Source organism: Phlebotomus argentipes, unplaced genomic scaffold (assembly GCF_947086385.1).
Source record: "Phlebotomus argentipes unplaced genomic scaffold, Phlebotomus argentipes genome assembly contig_46, whole genome shotgun sequence".
NCBI classification, from domain to species: Eukaryota; Metazoa; Arthropoda; class Insecta; order Diptera; family Psychodidae; genus Phlebotomus; species Phlebotomus argentipes.
The window spans coordinates 305,953-332,097 of NW_026776153.1; the positions used below are offsets into that span (position 1 = coordinate 305,953).

Here is a 26,145-nt window from a genome sequence, read left to right on the forward strand (position 1 = left end):
CCCAGCCAAATTTACACACCATGAAAATCATGGGCATTTCGAGGGCTCAAGTGAGGATCGTGTGAGAGAAAATGTGTGAAATAATCAAAAGTATTTTATCTTATTTGATCTCTCTCTCTCCTTCTCTCTCTCTCTCTGCGGTAAAACGGGCGTGTGAGGTGAGAAAAGAAAAAGTTTACGGGGAGAGTCTTATAAAAATACGGAAGCACAGCCAACATAGAGGATCAATTATATAGATAGAGTTATGCTGGTCAGCAATGTGCGTCCTTTTATGCCATCCTCTCGCGATCACTTCGGTAAAATGTTTTTGTCTATTAAATAACAAATAATATGTGAAACACGTCCATCTCGATAAAGAGACTTCTCTCAAACAGCCTGCGTCTCCAGTATTAACAAGGAAGCAGTTTGCCTACCGATGGGTCATTGAGATAATATTGCCAGCACTTCCCCAGCCCCCGTGTGCACATTTTGTTGGCTTTGAAAGTGTGTGCCTCTATCAAGCATTCATACTAAATTACTCCCATAAGACATGGGAGTGAAGAAATGCACAATTGGTTAGATGCGGTCAGGTAATTGGGAAAATTCACCTCTCTTTTCCATCGGCCAGCATATATGATTCCCACAAAACAAATCGCGCTGAATTTAAATTACCGCGCACATATACAGAAACAAAACACCGCGCACATGTAATAACAATAATAAAAAGAAAATACATCCTTATCGATACCCAAGAATCTTCCTCACCGGAGAGCCACCATCTCAAAAGAAGACACTCTCCGCGTGTTGTTGGGTGAAGAATTTTGCAATGTAATAATTTTTGAATTAAATCGACAATATCCCCTTTCATGTAAGGCATTATACATTCCCTTTTGTTACACGCTCTCTCTGTCTTCCAGCCAACAAGATGATTCCCCCTCGCGAACATCGATACTTTTCTGTGTGCGCCCGAGACATTGCAATGGTGCAATTGTACATAAATATGGGACAATTGTCGCTTCAAGGAGAAATCAAAGGAAGGGAAAATAGGCGCAAATCTCTCTCACATTATTTTCCTTCTCTCACTTGCAATCATCTGCAAGAAATTCCTCAGCCAAACTAGCTGTTTTCTAATGGAAATTATTCACCTTTCCACCAACTGTAGATCCCATCAATGAGTCAAACATGATTTCATAGTGTAGGAGTTGCATTCGACGCACTATTCATTGCGCAAATTCATATTTGGACAAAACTGTTGAGAATAGAGACACGAAGAGTTGTTGTACAACAAGCATTGATAAGACACTTGAGAGATTGTGTGTGAAAAGTGTCACAATCACCCTAATTTCAGTGTTAAAGTCTTTATCAATAGTGACAATCAAACAATCATTTTCAATTTATTAACCCCTTGATTCTCGTTTAGAGTGTCTGCAAAAAAATATCCACGTGTTTGTCACGCATTTCTGCAGATTCTTCTCTCTCCATTTGCGTGATGATGAATTGATTTTTGCCACTCATTAAAAACATAACCCAGACATTTGAGAAAATTTGCGTCTTTCAATCAAGTATTCGCCCGAAGGATTACATGAACCGCATGATCGCTGTCCAATTCAGACAAATTATATTCGCGCACTCTTCTCGAGACGCTTCAACACGGAAAACTACCGAAGGCAAGATTGGCAAGAGCAGCAACAGGAGGCGAAGGATCTTCAAAGGCCGCCTGGAAGTGTCAATGAACAAAAAAAAAGGCAGGGATTCCTAGAAGGATCTCAAGACGTCTCAAGAAGACACGAGAAATTCAGTCGATGAGTGAAGTATTGAGAAGGTTCACTTTGTCCACGACCGACGTTGGATTTCATGAAAATGATGGACCAAGTCAACAATAAATCACACCTTCTTGATGGTCTCAAACCTAGACTTGCACAGTGTCTCCTGATCGTCCATGTTGAACATCATCTTGAGGGTGCGGAGGAGAATTCCACGAGAATAAACATCGGACTCATCCTATTGTTGAGAACGAAAGACAGCAGGAGCAATTCACCAGGTCACGCTTCCTTTTTCTACCTGGAGAATGTGTGTGCTTGAATCTGTCCTGGAGAAGCGCATTTAAATTCATATTCCCCACTTATGACAGCCACAGAGAATGTGCGGCAACAATGTGCGCTGGAGGCACACAAGAAAAAAAGAAGAAACACAAAAGACATGCCCGAATGCACCTGTAAAAAGTCCACCAAACATGGGCGCACAGCATCTCACGAGCACACGACAAGAAAATGTATTTATCTCACCATTTTCGGGGAGTCACCACAAAAGACGTCAATTAATCTTCTTAAATGCACACAAATTGAATGAGAGATAATTTAATCATGGGCATTTCATTAAAATAAATTAATCTGCTTATTCACACTTCCCATGGTGAGTGCCGCCGATGTGGAACCTTTATTTCAACTTGATAAAAATAAAACGCCAGAGAAAAGCGCATGCTTGGAAGGGAAAAAAGAGTTCAATGTTTCAAGAGCAGAAATAGCACAAGAAGAAGCTTATAATTTTTCTTCTTCGCCACCAAAGTGTTAATTGGGTGTCTCAAGATATTGTATAGGAAATGCTTTGATCACTTGGACGTCCAAATTAGTTTGAAAATCAGGCCATAAATGGGCTCATTGATTTGCAAAAAATCCCATTGATTTCGCCTTGAAGACTCCACTTTTGGGCTGATGTGGCTTTTGGCGGCAAAGAAAAGACTCGTGGGCTTGACTGGTATTTGGAAGATATACTTTAAAATGCGGAAAATAGACGCCAAATATTGAATGCGGAATATTTTTCAGAAATATTTAAGTAATTCTTTTGTTATTCCATTAACTCTCTGGTTGTAAAATGAAGGTCTGTGATTTTAAGTATCTTTTCACTGTCTCTCATTTTCGATTTCTCCTGATAAATCTATTATGCACATTTGGTGTGTAAAATTGATTGATATCAATAAATTAACAGCGTGTTTTTTGTGAAAACAAATAAAAACCGTGTTGAAGTAGTAAAAATTTTAAACCTTCTGGTGAGAGATGACAAATTGATTAGCTTCATGGTATAAAAGTGCATTAGAACACTAAAGTTTCCTCCAAATAAACACACTCTCATCTCATTTTTGTTATTTTCACTCTCGCTCAACGACTTTTGCCCGCGCGCGCTTGTTGTTATTATATTTTCACCCAGCGAAGAGTGGCTTCACGAAAATTTTGGGAGGCAAGTCACGACGTCAAAGACAGACTCCAAAATAAAAGCATTATTGCTAAAAATAATTCAACACCCAAAATATATATCAGGCGTGAAGAGGAAAATCAATTTTCTCCGCGCACAGGTTCGCTGAGAATGTGTTTTTCTCTCCATCTTCTCGGGGCACTTCCTTGAACCTCGACCCACGGGAAATGCTACCGACGCTGCCCTCGAGACAGACTTCTCACGATGAATTTCACACAAGGCACAACGACGTGTGCACTAGAAAATCCCAATTGTGGCGTGTGGGCGATTGAGAGAAAAAAGTAAGGTGGAGCGCGGAAAAGTGGGAGTGCAATCCAATAAAATGCTCTTGGGAATTGGAGAAAAATTATAATGCATATCGGGTGACATGTGTCGCATATTAATGTCACTATTGTTTATTTTGAAATTCCACTTGCCAAAAATAGATCTCCTCTCAGTAGCAATCAATCAAATTGATTCTTGTCTCTTTTCCCGGAACAGAAAGAGGAAAATTTATTCCATAAGCGTAGAATTGCTAATGTCCATAGATTATGGATAAATTTCTCGATAAAGAACGAAAATTTCAATGGTATTTGTTTCATATTTGTATGATATTTATCCAACAGAGCTGTGATATTACAATTTGAGATGGTTTCGAACAGTGTTAAAGCGTGTATAAAATGATTTTATATATTATTAATAGAAAACATTTTATAATCGACTATTTGTCTGGCATTCTCGTTGATAAACAACTATGTGAATAAAAATCCCGGAAAAATAAATTAGTCATTTAATAACTCCAACTCATGGTTAATCTCTTAATCACAATCTTTCGCGATAACCCACTCTGCTTCCATTGCCACGCAAAATGAGAGAAATAAGTAGAAGAAAAAAAATCTGTAAATGGCACACTTCCCCTCGAAAAATCGAAATCTTATCTAGATAATCTCTGCGCATGAGAATTCCCTTTTCATTCTCTTTGTCTTTCGCGTCTCTCCGGCTTTTTTCTCTGTCACTTAATCTCAACGGGTGTTAAGTAATTTTCCCATTTGGACGCGTGCGAGCTTTCGCGCCGCGCGCTGTCTTCAGCCCGAAAGGGTCAATCGACCATTCAAGAAGGCATTTCACCCAAGGTGTCTCGCATTCGCGCCTCTTTCCCCACACACACACACACACGCCGCCAGATAATTATTCTCACCTCAAATTAAATGGAAATTAATTCGTATTTTGAGGTGTAACATGACTTATAGCCTCGTAATTGTTATTAGATCAATGCCAATTCTTATCAATGATGTTTATATAAGACAATAACCATTGCATGTGCATTTTTCTTTCTCTCTCCCTTCGTAAGTATGTTTATATCGAAAAGCCATAGTTTATTGTGGACGCCTTCAGCACACCGAAGAGTTTTGTGCCCACCGAATCCCCATAGTGTTGGAGCGAGAGAAAGAAGAGAAGAGCCCTGATAAGATAAGAAAGTTGGACAAATCCAGTGTGGATTTCCAACTCTAACGTTCTGCAATTTATTTTCTAGATGGAATCAATACCTTTCTCACGCGATTCTATTGCTCTTCGCGTCTGTCTTTTTGTTGTGCCAAACAAAGAGTGAAGGTATCTCTGAACTCGTTCCTTCTGGAGAGAGAGACACTTAATGTGTGCAATAGCTGTGATTTCCATATTTTCCGTGGGTGGTCAAAAAAAGCCCCCAGAGTGCGCACGAGGGGAGGAGAGCGAGTGAGAGAGAGAGAGAGAGGACTGTGGAGTGAGATAGACGCGAGAGGAAAGCATAAAATAATGTTTAGTGTAAAAACCATATTTAGAAGCTGCGCTATTCCAAGTATTTTATCCACCAGCAACACATACTGTATTATGGACTTAAGTTGTTATTTTAAACGTTTTCCCAGAAAATTTATGTCTTAAATCACGTGTTGGTTCAAGAACCTTCGCGCGCGTACACACTTTTCCTTCTTATAATGCACAGCCTCCACAATGCGGGAATCTCACCCGATAGATGGATTTCAGATGATGATGAATTGTGCAAACTATGAGCTCTTGGTTATAGAGAGTGCTCTCTTACATTTTATGGCTCTTTTCACGACACAACCAACTTATGAGGTGTAATTTTCTCTGCACACACATCTCTTAAGAGCCACACATTTCCTCATCACCTTCCCACCAACAGCACTGCACTGCTATCTTGGTGCTCTTATCACTGCCGTGGAATTCGCAGAAAGCCCATTTGCAGATTGGGAAAATACAAAGAAAGAAAAAAAAATGCGCGTTTTGGGCGCGTTTAGAGATGCAAAAACACCGCGCGCGCGATGATAACACACTGTGGCTTCCACTGACGACTGTTTTTCAATGCTAAAAGCAACCGACTGAATATGAGAATCATGATAAACAGACGAAACCCAAGCAGCGACCAGAGGCACGCCTGTGTTGGTCGATCGCCGTGGTGTTGAGCCAGAGAACAAGATTCCGCTCTCGTACAAATATGCGGGAGCTTGGGCACGTTTGTGTGTTTCTGTCGGCTTTTTCGCCTTGGCGACTCTCTTTGGCATGAATGGGGGGCTTTTGCCTCCTCTGTGATCATCACTCTTGCACCACGCTTCACTATACAACTCTTCACTCCACTTCTTCGTCAAATTCAACATCAACGCAATCCCGAGTGACCGTTTCTCTCTATCTCAGGAGGTAAAAGAAAAAAGTTCAAACCACCAAAACGCGCGAGCTTTTGGATTCCGCGTGCAATGTGCGCGACATGTTAAGACGCCCGCGATTGCAGCCTTACGCCATGTAGCGTTATTGAACGGATCAAGAGAAACATCAAAACGCGATATATTCCAGTTTTGGGCCACACAATATTTCATTCAACCACGCAAAATGAATGAAATTGCACATTTGTAATTAATATTCATGGATGTTTTTCATCATAAACATTCTCCCGCGTCTCACAAGGCACTTGTTAATTATTAATCGATGCCGGAGAGATGCTCAAGAGGCGAGTGACATCATCCCACACGGCATTTGTGATTCAATTGTTGGCATAATTTGTCCATCTCGACACCGGTCGTGGGATTGACGGACAATTGTGAGGCGCGCAGTTTTCAGCACTCAGAGAAAGAAGGTCAAAGAAAGGAGAGAATGAGACATTTCAAATTTACGCAGAGTTCTCTATGAATTTCAATTAATTTGACAGGAATTGCCAACATCACGCGATCATTGACGCTAATTACTGTTGAAGGTGAAAATTAAACTGCAATCAATTTTTCAGAGAGTGACAATGTTGAACTTGCTAAAATGCTCCTTCGCACATTTCACACACAAAAAATTATATATTTATACCTCTTGTACTGTTGAAGTAATTTGCACAATTTCTCCACCCGCTAAAGATGGCAACAACAGTTAAAAAAAAACCCCTATCTGAGGAGGTGATAATGTGTGAACATGATAACGTATCATGCAATATTAGCGGGTGAAAAATACCACTATTTATCAACAATCTCATGTTTATACAATTCGTCACATGCGATGGTGAAGAGAGATTGCTGAGTAAAGAGAGAAAATGGCAAAAACGTGGTTAACCGCCGTCAAGAGATCACTTCTTGTGGGTAATATTGGGATTCTATTAACGAAAAGTAAAACCATATACATATTACTATGGTTTCACATGAAATGAAATGATGCGAAAAAACCACAGTAAAAGAACCTGTCTGGGAGCTGAGAATGCTCAACTATCGACCAAGTATCATCAGACGATATGATGAAGATCAATTGAATTCACAAGCGAAATGATTATGATAAAGTACAACAAATCAATTTAGTGTCACTCTCTTCAATACACATCTCAAAGCCGCAATGGAGAATAAAGTATATGGAATTCTCGGCTGAACTTATAGTGTAAACACACCGCCAAGTGTATTCTGTTTAATTGATTGACTGGGTCTTTCTGTATTCAACCCCACCCGATACATATTCACATGTCCCATTTCCAGCAATCATCATTTTATGGCACTCTCTCATTGTGTATCAAATTTTAATTTTGCCTGTGTTGCGCGCGTTTATTTATTCAACCTTCAATATATTTCGTCCAATGGTCTTTTTCGCCATGCTCAGAACTGTGTGAGAAGAGAGAATTGTGTGGAATGAGAGGCGCAACAATTGAGACTAATTAAAAGAAGATGATGGAATCATTTATCGGCACAACTATGTATGTTCACACCATAGCTTTCAGCGGAGGCACTCTTTAGACGTGATCACCACACGCCACAGCCAAGACTCAATCGGTAAAGTACACCGGAGACACTCGAAAGCTTCTGCTGAAGAAGAAGAAATGAACTTACCTTGTCCGAGCAGTACTCATGGCAGGTGAGATTGCAGCTCACGCAGCGGATGGAGCTCTTCGCCTTGAGGACGCTGTGACACACTTGACACAGCGTCCCCTGCAGGATCTCCACTCGCACGAACCTGTGGATGATGATCGGTGCGTCGTCACTCTGTTGGTACAGCAACTGGGCGGATTTGTCGAATTTCTCCTCCTCCTCCGGAGCCGCTGGATGCGGAATCTTCTGGCCCAGCGATCCCACGTTCTGCGGATGCAGCGTGATAAATCGCTCATCGTGGAAGTTCGCCTTCTTGGACTGTGACGACTGCTGCTCTTCGTCAACGAAGGGGAAACTGTCGGCACTCTTGGGAATCCCTTGCACTCCACGTGGCTGCAAATCCTCGAGCTGAATGAGTGGCAATTCGTCGTAATTCCCATTGTCGTGCAGATGTGCCGTCGGTTTCTTCGCCGTCTCGTCCTCGAAGGAGAACTTCACCGTGGCCAATTGACGCGTCAGCGGCCCTTCCTCCGCCGCCTCCCTGGGCTGAATCCTGACCGCGGCGCGCCCCAGGAGCCGCACATTTTGCCCCTTGCGCGCCTGATTGTTGTTGCTCGCGGTGGTTCTGTTGCTGTTGATGTCTCTCTGGGCGATACCATCAGTAGGTGGGATAAGCTTCCGTTCCAGATGCTCAGTCCTGATAACTTTTAATTGCTGATGCTGCGCTTTTGTGCTCGGCAGCAGTTGCAACTTCTGCTGTTCGTCCTGCAAAACAGACGCGCAGAGAACAAGAAACATAAATTACAATTGGAAACTTGCACAGCCATTGCCAATGTTCACTATACAGCCTGTGATTCTCACGTTGACCAACAGAGAATGGTAGATTTAATCAACAATTCAGTCTCTCTAATCGATTCCATTTACATTATCTGTGTGTGCCTGTGAATCACAGCCGAAAACCAATTTAATTTTCCAACGATATAAATCAATGGGATAAATTGTATAATGTAATATTGTAGTGGAAATAAATGGAAAATCTTCTATTGGATTCAATTACCATTTGTGTGTGGAAAAAGTCTCTGATATGCCAACAATCAATTAACACCCATTGCCCCTAATTTGATTTCCCCGCCGCACGTCGCGCCGGAGTCCAATAAAAAGCCCACATATCATCTTATTCAGCACCAAACCTCCCTCATGACACGACACCAAACAAATTTCTCGCTTCTTGTGTGGAAGACACGGCGAAAAAACCAGCGACAGCTGACTTTTTGCTCTGTACACAAGCGATTTATCTACCTAAGACGACATCCAGCTGTCCGAAGAGTCTTTTTTCAATTGAACATTTCTGCAAGACGTAAAATCGCACACACACGAGGAGAACGTGCCATTCCCCATTGAATGGTATCATTTGTTGTCTAATCCACAGGAATCCCTCCTGGCCACGAATTTGGACACCAAAAATATCCTCACTTTCATCCACAGGAAAATACAAGAAATGGAATAATATCGATAGATTTATGTTTCACTGCAACTTGACCGCACAAAACGTTCAAGCGCATGATTTATAAATAAAATCCACTCGGAGAATCTCTGGAAGGAGTTTCTGGATTAATTGAAGTAGAAACCATTTTCCCCGTCTTCGGCTTATCTGGGACTGTTCAAATGAATTTCCTGACTGCTTACTTTAATTATACCCTTTGATATTTAACACATTCTTCGCCTTATTAAAGGCTTTATTTGATTGAGGTGAAATTTCTACCTTAAGCACACAGCATCTGTTAATTTTCACTCCGTGACAAGAGAAAAAAGAAAACACTATGAATTCTTTTTATTGCCTCTCCCTTGAATAATTGCCTTTGCAGAAACAATAAATTTTAATTGTAAAATGTGGATTCTCGGGATTTTGCTGCATTAAACAGAGTTGTTAATGTTGTAGATTGAAGAATAATCTAAATGAAAGTTCTCAGAATATTTATCAAACTTGTTGCTCTTCTCCACCATTGATTGCCACTCATTAAGATGGCGTTTGAGACCAGAAAGGCCTTCTCAATTCATGTTGATACAGCAGCGGAGGAGTCAAGAAGTCACATTATTCAGATGAGCACCATTCTTCAGCTTCTGTGCGCGACCCCAAAATCATTGTAGATTTACAGCATGAAGTGGACTTTGTCTCAATCCAAGAGAAAACGTCCCAATAAATTACCGAGAATGTGTGTGCCTTTTCCCTTCTCTCCCTTTCGACATTTTCTTGCACTTGTCATCTTCTGGAGGGATTCCACAGAAATACCAAGGAGATTTAAAACATCTTCACTGGATTTTCCAGTGAAGAAGGAAGTGTCTCAAAGAGATTTAGGGTGAAAAAGTCGGTCGTGGAACACCCACATTTCTCGATGGCATGGAGAGAAAGATGAAATAATTAATTCGTGACAAGATTAGCGGGTATCCATTCTTCCTATTTCGCCACAGTGTGAGCAAAAAGTCCTCTCGCTGGAGATATTAAAATGAATTATAGATACTAACAAGTTGCAGATGTTTATAGGGGAGATTCTTGAACATGCTACAATCCATCTAATCGCTCTTCTTCTGCCCATTTCATACCACCTTCAGCCCAGTGTTCGCGGCCAAGAGGATTTTCTCTCTCTCTGAAAACCACACGCACAGGAGATTGAAAGCTATGACTTAATATTATTTATATTATTAATTGCATTACAATCTGGCCGGAATAGTGAATATGGCATTAATGTAACATGAAGTACCATCGACTATTACCATTTACCAGAGCCTTCCCATCTCAATATCGCCGCTATAAATCAATTTGACGAAGCGTGTGCACCGGCTCAGATGCTGCAGATACGGAAAATGAGATGAAGAAATTGATGGCGAGCCACAATCCATTAGACACCCGTGATGTGGCTTTGAGGAGGCCAAAAAGAAAAATATTCTAATTGATCACTGCACAAATTCCTATATATGAAAATTCTTCACAATAATTATATTCTGATAATTTTTATTTTCTTTTTGAATTCAACCATCATTTTGTCGATGAATGGAGAGAAAATTAGTTGCCAAAGGTTCTCGAAATTCTTCCACCAATGTCGTCAATAAATCATAATTTGGGTGAAGCTGGAAATTCAATTCTCTCTCTCTGTGGTTTCGCTTTCACGAGAATTTTATTTCGTTATCAGTTACATTGTGAAAATGAATTATGACCGTCTTTTACAGGCTGTTGAAAGAACATTACATAACTATATATATATATATATATATATATATATATATATATTGAGTAGTAATAAATATTCTAGTGAGATGAGCTTTTGATTAAAGTGTAAAATTACCCGAACTTTTACGATTCCTTAATTATATTCGTGAATTTTCACCTCAATAAAATTGTAAAATATTGGTTATTCTACGACCTTCTCTCACGAAACGAAAGTCCACATAGAATGAAAGTATTTTGGGTGAGATAAGAAAGCGTAGAATTTTAATTCAGCATAAAAGCACGCGTATCGAAATGTTTCCACGTCCGCGACCCGACGACGATGAAGAGCAACGTTGGGAAAATGGGAAATAATGAAAAGCATAATGATACGTTGGATGACCATGTCTGTGATACATGTGGAGTAAATAGTATGCAAAAGGGCAATTTAAGCCACTCTTCTGCAGATATATAGACATTTTCCATAATAATCGTAATAGTGAGTAGTAAAATGTGCCACGTACATTGAATTTAATACATCCAGAGAGTGAGAGAGATGGGGGTTTGATGTTGCCGCATTCTCTCCACTCTACAAACCATTAATTTTTATAGTTCCAGCCCATCATCATCCCAGCATCCACAGCATAAAGTATGGAACTCTGGGAGGAAACGTGAAACTTCTTCCACCACAAACTTTCAATATCTCACACATTAACCAATAAATAGAGAATCCCCACACCCATAATACTGTATAATCTTCTAAAATGTACGCTTTTGCTTTATTGGTGCACATCGAGAAAATCCCCACAATTCTTTCTCAAACAAATTTCCCCCTAAATCACTCATTAAATCAATTTACTTTACTCTCTAAATAATGCTCTCGAAGTGGGAAGAGTGTACTTATCGCGAGAAAATTGTAGTGTAACTCGGTAGAAAATCACCCCAGTATTGAAATTAACTCTATCTACCAACAATGCCACTGTAATATTGTAGAATTTCACACCACAATGCTGCAAATTACTCAGCAAAAATTAGCAAGTTGCAAAGAAAGAAATCACCTTCTCACGATAAATCACTTTCATCAGTCCTGGCTTGTTAAACATTCGATTTTTTTCCCCGTTGATCCTTCCTCTGAACTGTAGAAGTTGACATATTTATTTATTGGGTTGAAAATTGAAAGAAATATGTGCCACTTTCACTTCGAGAAGGATTAACTTTAACGACACAATACAATATGCACAGCATAATCTTCAAATTGTTACCCAATGCGGCACAATCTCTCTTTGGGACGCGCTTGGGACTCATTTTTCTTACAATGTTACGAACAAAAAGTGAAATTTCTCACATTTAAAATTCCTTCAGTTACCGACAGAGAGATTTCAACAGGATTCCACAACTCGCTTTTGCCTTCTCATATCATCAATATTCCCCGCCCCAAACTCAAATGCTTGTTATATGTATGCTTTTAATCTTAAAGAGAACGAGATGTGTATTTGATATTCCAACAATTTGCACTACATTCTGTCCATTTGAATTGCCAATAAATCTATCAATTGCTTTGAATGTGTTTTCATTTGCAAAACGTACGGCGCAGCCAGACGTAGCATTTGAAGTACAATCAATAAATAACTCGTGATGCCAAATGGATTGACAACTGCGCTGGAATGCAGGCATGACAAGATAAGGGCGAGTATATGCAAAAGTGTGTTCACACTTCCAATTTCATAATCACTCGAGCGTCTTTGGGAGATGCAAAAGCGAGCGGCAAGCTTAATTGTGTGTCCCCGCACAATTGGCAAAGCGAGAGCAAAGAGCTCTCTAAGTGGTTTCTGTTCGTGGCATTTCCCTTCTGCAACAATCTGTCTTGCGCTGTGCACGGATGGATATCTCAATTAGTAATTATGGGAATAGCAATAATTACACCTGTAAGCATAAATTAGACGTGAACACATGCAAGCAAAAGTGTGGTGAAACACTCATTCGATTATGTCAATTAGAGTGAAGCGGAAAAGCGCGTCTTGGAGGAAGGACGGGCGGTATCGACAAGATGATTTACACACAGAGAATCTCTCTCTCTCTCTAGAGGCACATAATTTTATGATTATTTCATGGGGATTTTATGAGATGAAAAGAGAATCTTATTTGTATTCCCCTTCCACGATACACACAATATTTAGGATACTATTTTTCACTTCCCATCCACCTTTTCTTCATCGTCTCAGAAGCACAACTCTGGAGCACATTCAACATTCCTCTCCAGGGGAGTTAGTTTGGTTCTCGAGAGTGAGAAATAAACTAAAACGGTGATGGATTTGAAGAAATTCACGGAAGTGAAGGAATTGCATCTGGATAGTATCTCAAGCCAATGCAGAGAAGTAAAGAATTCGGTCAATTGCAACACTGCAAAAGAAATAAACACACACACACACACTGCGCTTACGGAATGGTTGGAGTTTCTGGTGCAATTCTGGGAATTCATGGAGGAGAACAAATTAGAGAAACACTGCATGGAAAGGCACAAAAAATCAGGAACTATATATAATGTTTAAAAGATTTCATTGAGAACGGATGGAAACCAATTGTCCAACTTTAAATGCCTCTACCAAAGTCGTTTAAAGTAGGATTTACCAATCGGAAAAGGAAATCTTTTCTTTTTTCGAGAAATTATACATTGAGTAAACCACTCGTTGAGGAGAATTTGCATAAGATCATTGTTTCCAGTCGTCAACTCCATAAGTATAACTCTCGGTGATGCTGATTTATGCGACATAATTCCCCAGACAAAATCCATAAGGATTCGTGGAGAAAATGTGACGGAAATGCACTTTTCAGCATCGCTGACACAGAACTCAGACGACAACGACAATTCAGCTCAAACACAAAGAGTCGCATGTTGAGGGTGAAGTCAGACAGTAAAGTACCAATTAAAATTTACAACTTTTGAGCCTCCTTTTCTCAAAATGTACTCCCCATTTATGACTCCGCGTGTGAGAATGAAAATCCTCTCACCAAAGTGGAGATTTTTTCCTGCGTCAAAGGAGTGTTTTTTGTGATGCGACAGAAAATAGCCAAGAAGAGATGGAATTGCGCGTCCAGAGATCCGTGCACTCGATACTTGGAAACTGCCCTCAATGTCGTGTGCTGATGTCTATCAGGGACAAGACAAGCCCGAAGAGGCGGAGAACAAGATGCTCTCGCTGCTCTTGAAGATGCAATTCACCAACGAGAGCCCCAACACAACCGCGGGTTAAAAATGCATTCAGACGACCATCACGTTTCTGGGTGAGACAACGCGTTGAACAAGGACGCTGCGTGAACCTCCCATGGAGATTTTGATTCATATCTGCATCACTTAAAGTCCAAATATTGTCACACTCTCTCTCACTCTGTCCCGATGTTAAGCGTTGAGCACAAGACATTCCGTCTTGATTACCCCTATAATAAGGAGAGATGAAAATGCGGTTAACTCAACACCCCTCTGGATGTTGTTCCAAAGCATCCTCCACTCCTGCTGAATCGTAAATTTCAATCAAAAATCGATACCATAAAATCTCTCACTGGTTGTTTACCCCTCTTTTTCCTCATTTAACGCATATTTCTCAATGTTTCACGCTCTCCCCAAACACACCACAGGTATCTCGGCGAATTTGATACAAAACACTCTCGACAAGAGTGTTAATCAAAGAGCTATTTGTTATTTCATGTGCGCCTTTCCGAAAGAGGATGGAGAAAAAAAATCACCCATCCTCTGCAGATGCACCTCAGCTGGTACACAGAGTTTATCGTGGGGAAAAATTAAGAGGAATCGATGAGAGACTCTCTTTGCCATTGGTTCTCATCATCTCATTTCAATCTTCCAGCACTTCAAGGGCCGTTCATCCAGCAAATTCAAAGTATCAAAAGTCACTTAAAGGAGAGAAGGAGACAAGTAAACTCCGTGTTTACTTTATATCACGCATTGCATTAGGTTAATTGCATCAATTCACAATTTGACCTCATAGCAAAATTCTCAGTCTTTCATCCCTCGGCTAGGCTTCTTCTCGACAGCCTTTGTCTTCTCGTGTGCCACAATCATTGAAGGTATATTAATGCCATTGCAATTCTCCTCCTAATGCACAGAAACATGCAATCGCATGGCTAATTACAACAACGCACCGCACTCAATGAAGCATGTGCGGAATGGTAAGAATGTAATTGTAAGGATCCCACGTGAATTGACGATAGAGTGCTCCAGAGTTTAATTCTGCAATTAAGAACTTTGTCTCCCTCTCTCTCTCTCTTGCTCCTCAGCATCCCGCGCGCGCGCGAGTGCATTAAACTTAGGGGAGGGATTTTCGCTAATGCCCAGCCTCAGTTGATCATTTCGCCGTGCATTTCATCGTATAAATCAATTAGAGACACATGGAGATAAAATTTAATTAAAGACACTTTAACATCCATCCATTTTAATTGGTAGTCAATACTGCGTAAATTGCCACACATATACTGTATGTTATTTTGCCGCAGCATCGAAAGCGAGATGGTGAGGAATTTCAAGTGCAAAACGCACCATCGTCAGAGTTAAATGGTGTTCAGACGAACATGGAATTTGTAATTCAGAAAATTGATATTTATTGTGCACGAATAGATCATAAAATGCAAACGGAAGGAGAAGACGATTATATTGCGGGATATTTAAATATGGAAGTCAAGCGCCATCCACACTTCAGATGGCAACATTGACAAACACACCGATCAATATGAGACAATTTCTCAATCAACGTAATTTAACGAATCACTTTGGCCACCACCAACAATTCATCACTCGCCATTCTTTTGGTGAATGGCAAAAGGACGAACAAGGCAACATTTCCACACAAAAAAAGAAACGATTTCATCTTTGCATAGAAAAAAGTGTAAAGAATATTGAATAAGTGAAATGAGGGTCAATTTATAAATGTTTGAGAGAAAAGATGCGAGCTGGGTGATTGTTATAAATGATCGTGTGTCCCTTTAAATTGGGAAAAATCTCCCCCCAAGAGCGAAGGAAGGGGGCTTTTATTTAAAAGGTCAACACTTTATTGGATGACGCGACATTTCATTTGTTTGGCTGGTGGTTTTATTTCATACATCATTATCCTTCAGCGCGAGGAATTTGGTCGAAAAACAGTATGTGTTGAGCCGCATAATTGGCACTTTTCACACCATGACACTCTCGCTTGCTCTCACTTCTAATAACAACGAAGCAAAATTGCTCACCCTCGTGTTGGCTCTGCCTCACTATCATCGCCATTCCAAGTTCATGGGGGTTGGCATGGAAGAGGAAATTGGAAATATTATTGTTGGCTTGAATAAAGTTAGGTATGTGTTGTCTGGGACCCAGAATGAGATCTCTCGCTCTCAACTTTGGCGCTTCCTCGCCTTTTCTGTACACAAATTCCTCTGACAATGAAAAATGAATTTGCTGTGGACACACACTCCTCTCCGCACAGTCAGTATTTTGTGTTGGATGTTTTGCTGAATTTGTCCCGCAGACAAGAGAGCCATATACATAATCCCATTGGCGGAAGGGGGATTCCAAATTACAATCTAATTTATTATTGTAATGGAAATGAAGACATGCTCAATACGAAATAAAACCATCTCTTGATTACCATAATGTAATAGAATTTGCATTAGAGACCAATAATTTCGTCTTCAATTCACTCATTGTCTGCCACCCATGGAAGTTAACATACATTACAATAGTATACTTTATCCATGCCTCGGAGAGAGACTATCCCAAGGTGCAACACTCACTCCCCACAATCCATTATGGGCTCAAATATGCATCTCACCCTCGAAATGATCTGTTTATTTTTAGTCTGGATGGAACGTGTGCGATGCATTTTGGTAATATAATTTAATGTGGCCTCTAAATATACTGCATAAAAAATTGATGAGCCAGAGTGTTGACAGGGGCACCTTTGTTTGAAAACACACCAACAACCCAAGATCACACTCGGCAGCGATCATCTTTCGGTTTTGGAAAACAAACTGCCGCGTGAGTGTAGGAGTTGAGGAAGAAGGGACGCACAAATGATGTTAACTCCAAGATTAGCTCTTTCAGTAAATAAACTCCATCGGGGGAAAAAAAATTTCGATTAACATTCCAATCATTTTGGCGCGGCTTTTGGTTGTGTAGAAATTATCAGTGGCTCGGAGGAACTTCTTTGATAATCGCGTGACAGAATCTCATTTATTCCCAACCCCGAGAGAATGCAGATTTAATCGCGCACACACCCGACAATACTCCACATTTTCACCTCAACTCCTTCTCTCCACTATCAGATGAAATTCTCGATCTCAACACTTTGCGCGCTCGCCTTCAAATTGCAGCCAATAACTCACTAAATTCCACAGGCACACAGAAAGCAACTGGAAGATGATCATTTCACGAATTGATGTGAGACAAAGAAACGATCAGAATCCAGAAAATCGAATAAAAACATTTCCGTTGAAAGACTTTTTTAATCGCTTTCTCTTCAATTGGTCGCCACTCTTAGCCTTGAAATGTGAAGAGTCACAACATAAAACAAAACTCTATAGAGAGAAATTGTGCAACATCCAAAGACAAACAGTTATAGAAGTACCAAGAAGTATTGCGCGCCAGCGGGGCAAAAAAAGCCCTAATCGTGATGTTTCAACAATTATAGAACAATTCTGCGTCAGCAATACGTGACAAATTACTAAAAATAGAACACACGAGTTTCTCTATTTATCGAATTGACAAAAAAAATCCCAGACAATTAATAGGAAAAAAGCCAATTGCTTCATTGTGGAGAATTTTCTTTCTGAAGAGAGCCCCAGCCACAAATTGTACACACAAAACACAAGACAATGAGGCCAACTAGGCGCCTCCATAAAGGCAAATCTCGCGCAATAGCGAAGAATAGATGGCAAATTATTTCCGCTGATTATTTTACCAGAAATATATAGGCATGGAGAGAAAATAGAATATAATGTGAAAAGCATCTGGGCACAAAGTTCTAGAGTGAACAAATAATTTTTCATGCCATGTGACAAAACAAGGCGAATTGTTAAGAGAAATCACCTCCAATTGTTGGCAAAATGCATAAATATTCACTTGCGCACAAAGTCTCGCTGGCTTTGATGATATGGATGAAAGACTAATCTCTCGCATCAAACTAACAAGGATCTTTATAGATGGTTCTGCCGCGGTCAATTGTATGGAAATGGCTCGTAATTATTTTATTTCTCCTCTTTTGCCCAGCAAAAGAAACACAGCGATCGTCGAATTAGCAAGCTAACAGCTACTCTTTTCACCATTAATCATTTTGTGTGGCTCTCCTAAATAGCTCTTTACGCAATTTAATAATAATGCATAGTAGCAATTTCATACGATTAGTGTTTCTGAGCTCAATTTAGAGTTGAACTTTCACACAACGCGCCTCTTATTGTGTTTGGCTAGAATAATCTGTGACAACAATTGGACAGATCATAAAAGTATGGAGAGAAAATAGCTTCAAACACTCTTCCGTGGCGATCTTTAGAATCTCAAGCTTTCCAACACAGTGAAGCTTGAGTTTTCGTTATGTTCAATGCAACTCGAGTGACCGGAAGAGAGTAAAATGTTTGTTTACCATTAAAATAGAACGCAGCAATTCATAACTCACTGGCGTTTGCACGTCTTCTACTTCAATTACAATTTAATTTCAAATCTCGAGAGGATATTATTCAAGCATTTCCATAAAATGTCTGCAATTTCGAGAATAAGAGAGAGAAAGTTGGATTTTCTGTCACTCTTCACGCAATGCATCGTGAATTATTGCTCCCATTTATCAATAGGGAATTGCACACAAGTTTTTCCCCATAAATATTCTAAACTATATTCTATATTTTCAATCTAAAAAAAAAGAAGTTGAATGCCAAGAAAAGAAATCAATAACTTTCTTCTAAAGTTCAAGTTTTCACTGACATCACTCAATGTGTGTGTGTTTGTCCTATTTACTGTACAAGAATAATTACTCAACGCCATGCCATTTATAAAGTAGAAGAAAATAATTCCTGTCAAAAAGTCTTCTCCATTTCCTGCAAAGACATCAATCGAAAAAATGCTGAGTGGCGTTCGAGGAGCACAAAGAGGAGGAGATTGACGAAAATAGACATTCCATGCCTCAATTCGTAATAAAAGCCTATTGATCGGATCATGAAGAGTCACTTCTCAACAATGAGTGTCTGGTAAATATTGGAAATATTGGACCTCCAAGTACCCTTGATCGCAGCCCCAAAGACGGCCATGTGTAAACAATCATCCCACGACTGCACATATTGTCACCTTAGCACCGAAATAAATTTACTTGCAGTGGTGAGAATCGATAAAATGCATTTTGAGATTTGTATCATGTCAATGCAGTACAAACATATGGCATGCGAGTAGAGTTTCATTGGAAACATATCAATTACTGCTCAGATCCTCTTGTCATGCCTTTTGCACTGGAGCTCGTTAGACAGGATGAGAGTTGAAAATTACAGCTCACAAATGCACTTCATATGTGCACTTGGCTTCATACTCAATTGCTGAATCTCATTCTGCACCATACTCAACTCTGGTAATGAATGTTTTACACACAGTCTTTTATATATTTACTCCCTTTTGCTCACGTACTTGTACTCATGGTGAGCTGAAATGCCCTTTGGCACCAATTCTAATTAATGATATTCAGTCTGACTTTGTTGAACAATAAATAACACCGTAAGTCAAACCCATAATTATCCTAAAACCACAAATTTATCAAAATTACCTCGTACGAAAATTGCATGAAATTGTTATGACGCGAACATGATGACCTTTAACTCTATTGTTTCACTTCTTTTTTTCTCTCTCTGCGCGATACTTTTGAGCTCTTCATTTATCGTCTGTCTCGACAGACTGCAAGATGCCTGGAATTTTTTCTTCTCGGGCATTTTCCTGAGCGAATTGAATTGTCAGCTGTCAGCTGTGGAAATCACCCTCATGGAAGTTTCATCAATTGCATAATTATGCCGCCTTTGAGAGATTAAATGATCCCAAGAGAGAGAGAGAGAATTAGAAGTTTCTCACCCTCCGGCCAAAATTCAGTCCGGAAGCCACAATAGCACAAGAGCTATTTAAAGTGACTGTCCAAATAATTTAAATTACAGCCGGAGATAAAATTAGCTCATTTCATTCTCTCCCCTCCGTAAATATACACCCAAAAATTGTGACAATTCCTCATCGAGTGCAAATGCTTAAGAGAATGTCTAAATTGCAATTTTCGGTATATCATCATGGAAAATGCTTTCCAAGAGAATGAGACAAGAAAAATTTTTCTGGCATCCAGAGCAATAAGCAAAAACTTGCGGTTGCATTTGACTATTTGCCAAATAATTTCTTATCCGCACTCACTCCAAAATGACACAAATACTCAGTGTTGAACGCTTTAATTCACCCCGCGCACGCCTTTCGTCCTGCATTATTCAAATAGATGCACTTATATGTTGGACATATTGCGCACAATTTCTCACAATTTCAGTGACACAACGCTCTTAAGAGTGCAAATGATGTGGGCGAATATATGGCCTGCGATACATATCAAAGGAGCCAATGTGTAAACGCTGGCCATTGGCTGAAACCCATAAAAAAAACACCCAACAAGCTTGACGAGAATCGAGAAAATCACCGTGAAAAATATTTCACTTTGATGCTGTGGGGGAAAAGAAATCTCCACCTTTCATGCTGTCTCTGTTCGCCCCGTAAAATCATGCACCTCATGTGATTTATGGGTAATTTGGAGGAACTTGGTTCCAGAGGGTGAAAGATCACTGCTCACAATGGAGCACAGAGAGTCACAGAGTCTGGAATAATATGCTTAAGCATTCTTTGAACATGGGAAAACTTCAAGTCACTCAATTTTACATTGTTATATCTTTATTAATTTTTCCAAATTATTGAACCAGCATCCATTATCATCATGCACGACATTAATTGTACAATTTTCCACGCTATTGAATTTTCAAATGAAAACCCCTCTTAAAACCATGAAACATGAAAGAATCTGATCATTAAAAACTTTATCATTCTGAAGACATTTTTTTCCCCAGAATAGAGGCAATAAAATAATTGTTTCGTCATAATGCCAACACACAAATTAACGCAATGCTCTTCAGCAATTGCTACACCAACAAGTACACTCCCATGCTATATATCTGAGGCTGCTCAAACATGAGCAAGAGCCGCAGAAAACCCCGCGAGAGCATCTAATCAGTATTATATGCAGGAACAATAGGCAGAGCTGTATGTGCATAAAGTGTTACAATTTTTATCTATACCTCCATTTACTTTTGCCTTACACAAAATACTGATGGGATGGAGAACGCGCTCCGTACGAGCCACATTCACCTTCACATTATTACAAGAGTAACAATTCTTTCACTACTTTTTTTTGTTGTTCTTCTGGCAATTGGAATTTTCATTCATTCCAACTGCGTTTTGGGTGCAGCTTGTCGCCCTTCTTCACTCACACGACATTCGACACAGACGCCCGAATGAGGATTTTGCCACCCGCAAAGTGAGAGATTTTCTCAATGAATTGAACAAGACTCGAGATGATTTTAGTTTGAAATTCATTTTGAAAATTGCAAGGAAATCGATGGGAACTTTATTGATATTCCATCTCAGATTTGGCTTTTGAAGCTGCTCCCAAACTTCTGCCAGTCACTGTATGGTGAGAGGAACAATCATACGTTTGTAGCAGCATAATTTATGATCAAAGGGTCACCACACCACCATGCACCAATTTTTATTCTATGCCCATAATGACGAATGAAGGTGGTGCTCAATGAATACTCTTTTCCCCCGAACAATGAGTCAAATGAGGGAAATTGATGCATCGACGGTTAATTACTGTAATGAATGTTAAAGGCAGTTCTTCCCCCAGGTGTTACAATTCATACGCATTAAGCTCGTGCCAACTGATGACTCATTTATACCCATGAACAGAAGTCACAATGAAAATGCTGTGCAGACGGGAAATTTGCACACTTGGATGTCAATTGTTGGGCGGCTCAAAAGCGACGCAATCCATCAAAAAGGGTGTGAATTTAGAGACAATTTAGTGTGCGTCAATCGTTTAAACTTTAATTCTCCGCCATGTTAAATGTGCATGTAAACACGTGTCCAGATAAATATTTAAAACGCATTCCGCAGTGGCTTCCGCCAATGTTATTATTTACACCATACAAGCACGCATGCACATTTGAGAGGCTTTTCAGTGATCATTTCACCATGGGCGGGAAACTCCATTTTTACTCTTAAATCTACCTCCTCATGCCACGCTCCCCAAACCATTAAAAGAGTCATGAAATTGAGTAAATATTTACAAGTGTAGACTCTCTTCTCGTGCATCATTTATTCCCGCAGCACGGAAGGCTGCTCTTTCTGCATTGGGATGGAAAGAGAAAAAAAGGCGCGCATATCTTCATTTTATTAATGTGCATTTCAGCTTTTTACCTTACACCATCTCTAATGGGCAGATGGCAGACATTCCAGCGCAAAGATGCAATTTCATGTGATCATCTATGAACAACTGGTGGATTTCTAGCAAATAAATAATATCCGCATGGTACACTTTGCTCCTCTCATTCACTTTATCATGGCAATGTCCATCCTCTCTCCAGAGGAGGGAGCAACAGCCAAGATTGCGCAAAGTATTATATTTCAGAAGTTGTAGTTGGGCCTCATGTGTTTTCGTCTCTTTTACACCACACCATACAGATCCATGCCGGAAATACAGCAGCATGATATTTCTCACTTAATTGAAGCTCTACACCTTTTTTCCATGCTCAAACATTAACCCAGAATCATTTTCAGAAGTTCTAGTGGAAGAAAAATCTTCCAAAACTAATTGCCATCTAATCGCCTGCATTGCCATTGCTTGAACACATCTGTGAGACTGTGTGTATTTTTCCAGAGAACCTCCAATACTACGTACATTTTGAGAAATGAACAACATGTGGCCCATTTTCATCTATAAAAGATGCCCAAAACACTGCGTGGCAGTGGAACTAAATTTAATCTCAGTGTATAACACCCAGTTTATGGGCTTTTGGAGGCAGACAATGAATTCTTCTCGAATTTGTGTGCGCCAATTGCTCCAGTTTCTGTTTTGCGCCTCAGCACATCATGATAAATATTAAATCCTGGCGTCAGTGGAAAGAGAGGCATTCAGCACCATTTACCATCCATGGCCATGGCGAAGCCAAGCAAAATAATAATAACAGAGAGACACTCTTTTGCAATCCTCATGGATATGTCTCCTCTTGCTTCCTCCTCCAGTGCTCCCCAGACATTACTTATATCTGACTTACATTTGAGATGGTAATTGTAAATGATCATGCAATCAACGCCAGTTATAAATAAAACCATAATTTGGGAGATTGACGCAGTGAATGCTGCGGGGAATTGAGTGTGTTAAAAGGGTTAGGAGTCTCGCGGGCGAACATTTGAAGGGAAAAATACACAAAACGCGGGATTGAATTTCAATTTCCTGGAACCAGACACCATCAGCTATCCCATAAAATCGTGTCGCCATATCTTCAACACAATTAACCATGTATCCATTCTCAATGCAGTCATATAACGACGAAGATTCATAACTCCGTATTTACTCACTATTTTGGAGGTGACTCGTAGCTTTTTGCTGTATAACTTCATTTCAGAAAAGTGAAAAGACACGAGGTGATGAGGGACTCTTTGACAATCTCCATCAAGAATTTGAGCCACAAGAGTAGCATTTCATGATGGCACCAGAAATGTGTGTGCGTGTGTGTTTTGGATTCTTGCCCATTATGCGGGACATCTTGGAGAATTTATCAGAAAAAAACCTACTGATTAGTCAAGTATTTTAATTCCTCCAAATGAATACATCATTAGATAACACTCTTCGTGTGGTTGGAATTCACAACCAGGAACTGAACATTTGTATTATTATTTTTTCTAAATTATTATTATTATAGTGCAAAATCCCCATCAGAGAAACTTTACACGTGATCTCTCGAAAAACCATTAACATTTTGGAATGCGCACAGAATGAAATATATATTCAGACAGTTGATTGCAAAAATAAAAGTATTTCTTGTCATGTTGACGAGTGAATGGTTGAAAGTGGGAAAAGAGAAAAATTCACCACCTTACAAAATACCTTCAAGAGTGACTGGTTGAATTGGGATGACGGATTCAATTAGATGAATCAAATCAATTCAACACCTCAAATGTGATCCAACCACAAATCAAAACACAATGACTCTTGTAATTGGTGCTGTGGTTGTGTGAAATGCCAATGAAATAGAGCTGTTGCGGAGACGTCGAGAAAGCGCCTGAAAAGTAGGAGGAAAAGGAGCTTGAAGAAAGCTGTCCAGCACAGTAATTCCATGAAATATTCTCCATATTCACGTCAAAGAAAAGTAAACAATTGCAACGGCGGAGTCATAAATAATACGGAAGGAGATTGAGTGAGAATTGATGGGCAAAGAAAAAAAGGAATTTGCTCAACTCGGTGGTGGAGTGAAATGTGAAGGAAAGTCTCACCTCAGCAAGAGTCAAGAAGTTGAGACCCCCAGCAGTGAAATGTCCACTTGCCTCGCGTGTGATTGAATGCAATGATAGAAGCTCTCCAACTGTTGTTGCATCCTTTCTATTTGCGATGCTGCAGAAAACCCGCGCGCGCAAGGCTCACGAGGAGGGCTTCTTGGAACACGAGATAGACGACCACAGAGTGGCAAAAAGACGACTTCCACTTCTTGTCCATTTACCTTCCTTCACCCATTGCGCTCTTCGCCACGATTTTACACACACCACACATGCTTATTATGCTGCCGGTGTTAATAATTCGCCGTTTTATTCAATAACACTATCTGTCAATCAATCTCACTGAGCAGCTAAGGCGAATTTATAATTAATTACTGTTTGATCAGCAAATGTCTTAGAATTTCAATCTATTCGCTCACTAAAGTTTACGCATTATTCTTCTACCGAATCGAATCATTAACTTTCATCACTCAACTGCCAGATTTTCTCCATCTAAAACCAAACTTTTTGTCTCACAAAGAGTTGATAGTGAATTAAAAAAAACATCAATTTCACGGTTGAAGAGACGGTCATCATCAAAAGTATACGCATAGAAAATACAGCGACAATGAGCCAACGAACTACTATCTTGAAAATAACATTTTGTGGGAGACGCAGAAATAATGTCCAGAGATTATTTATCGAGGGGTTAGTCGCTGGACAGCCACTTATTGTAAGCTTACAAATTTGTTATTCTAATTCACTTCATTAGCATGAAAATTGCCGTGAGAGTCATTTGTACCATTTATTCACTGGGTTGCACTGCGGAAAGACATTTGGAAATGAAATTAATGTTTTGAAATTGTTACATTTCCCCTCAGTTGAATTCCAAAAACTATACTATAACTTGTTATGTCTTCACTCCTTATCGCTCAACATGTCAAACATGGACATAGAAATTTGCCTTGACCCATGAAAAACTTTATACAATTACAACTTTCCTCTTCAATGTTTTTCCATATATATATTGAAATTTCAAAGCTCATTCCGTCTCTCATTGTGGGTTAATAAATTATTTTTATCTCTCATGTTGAATTATTCTAATTTAACTTCCACGAACAATAACTTCAGCTCTAAATTTATTGTCTCGAGACCAATAAATCAGGCATCTGCTTTGTTTCACTTCACATTTTTCGCCCTTTGAAGGTGTGTGTGTGCACAAAGATTTGAAGGGATATGGAAAGAATTTATAAGTACAGGTGGTATTTCATCTCTCCGTGCCTTCAATCCACTTCATATATAATTCATCTCATGAGTAATGGCAAATGTCTAAGGATATAGAGGAAGATACAAGAGATAGATATGTGTATTCTAATAATGTGATGACCGTTTTTGTTTCATATAATCTCCTACCGACAAATTTTCCCGTCACATGCAGCCCAAAAGGAATGTCGCCGGCGAAGAAGAAATCTCTAAGTAATTCCCATAATCGAGTGAAATGTTTCATCCATTTCAAAATGGTGTCTGGATAATTCTTATAAATTATACGGTGTTCAATTTACAGAGGATGACAGAGAAATTTAAGAAGAACAGCACGAAAGGCGAGAAGGAGTAGGAAAAAAATGCTGAGTGTCTGAGCGTGATTAAGTGATTAGGCCGTTTGTATTCAGATCCTAACGTACGATAAAGAATTCATAAACACAATCATAGTAATATTCGTGGCTACCTGTTTTCACCTTTTCTCGAAGGCATCATGACAGACGAATGAGAAGCCGGAGCTCAAGACAGAATAACTGCAGAATTGCTGTGTGTGAATAAACTCACTAAATGCGATGAGGAGAAACGCCAAA

At 39.7% G+C, this 26,145-nt stretch overlaps 1 protein-coding gene across 9 annotated transcripts in view; it reads right to left on the bottom strand.

Moving 5' to 3' along the window:
• The window catches only part of LOC132262014 (tensin-2), an 82,305-nt gene that overhangs the window by 43,773 nt on the left and 12,387 nt on the right, over nt 1–26,145 (bottom strand). For 7 of the 9 annotated variants that reach the window (XM_059761167.1, XM_059761142.1, XM_059761150.1 and 4 more), the window contains exon 2: nt 7,551–8,294. In XM_059761167.1, coding sequence (XP_059617150.1) covers nt 7,551–8,294 — 744 coding nt within the window. Of the gene's footprint in view, nt 1–5,211; nt 5,569–7,550; nt 8,295–26,145 lie in introns of those variants that run through there. The other 2 variants (XM_059761182.1, XM_059761174.1) reach the window with 2 other exon arrangements.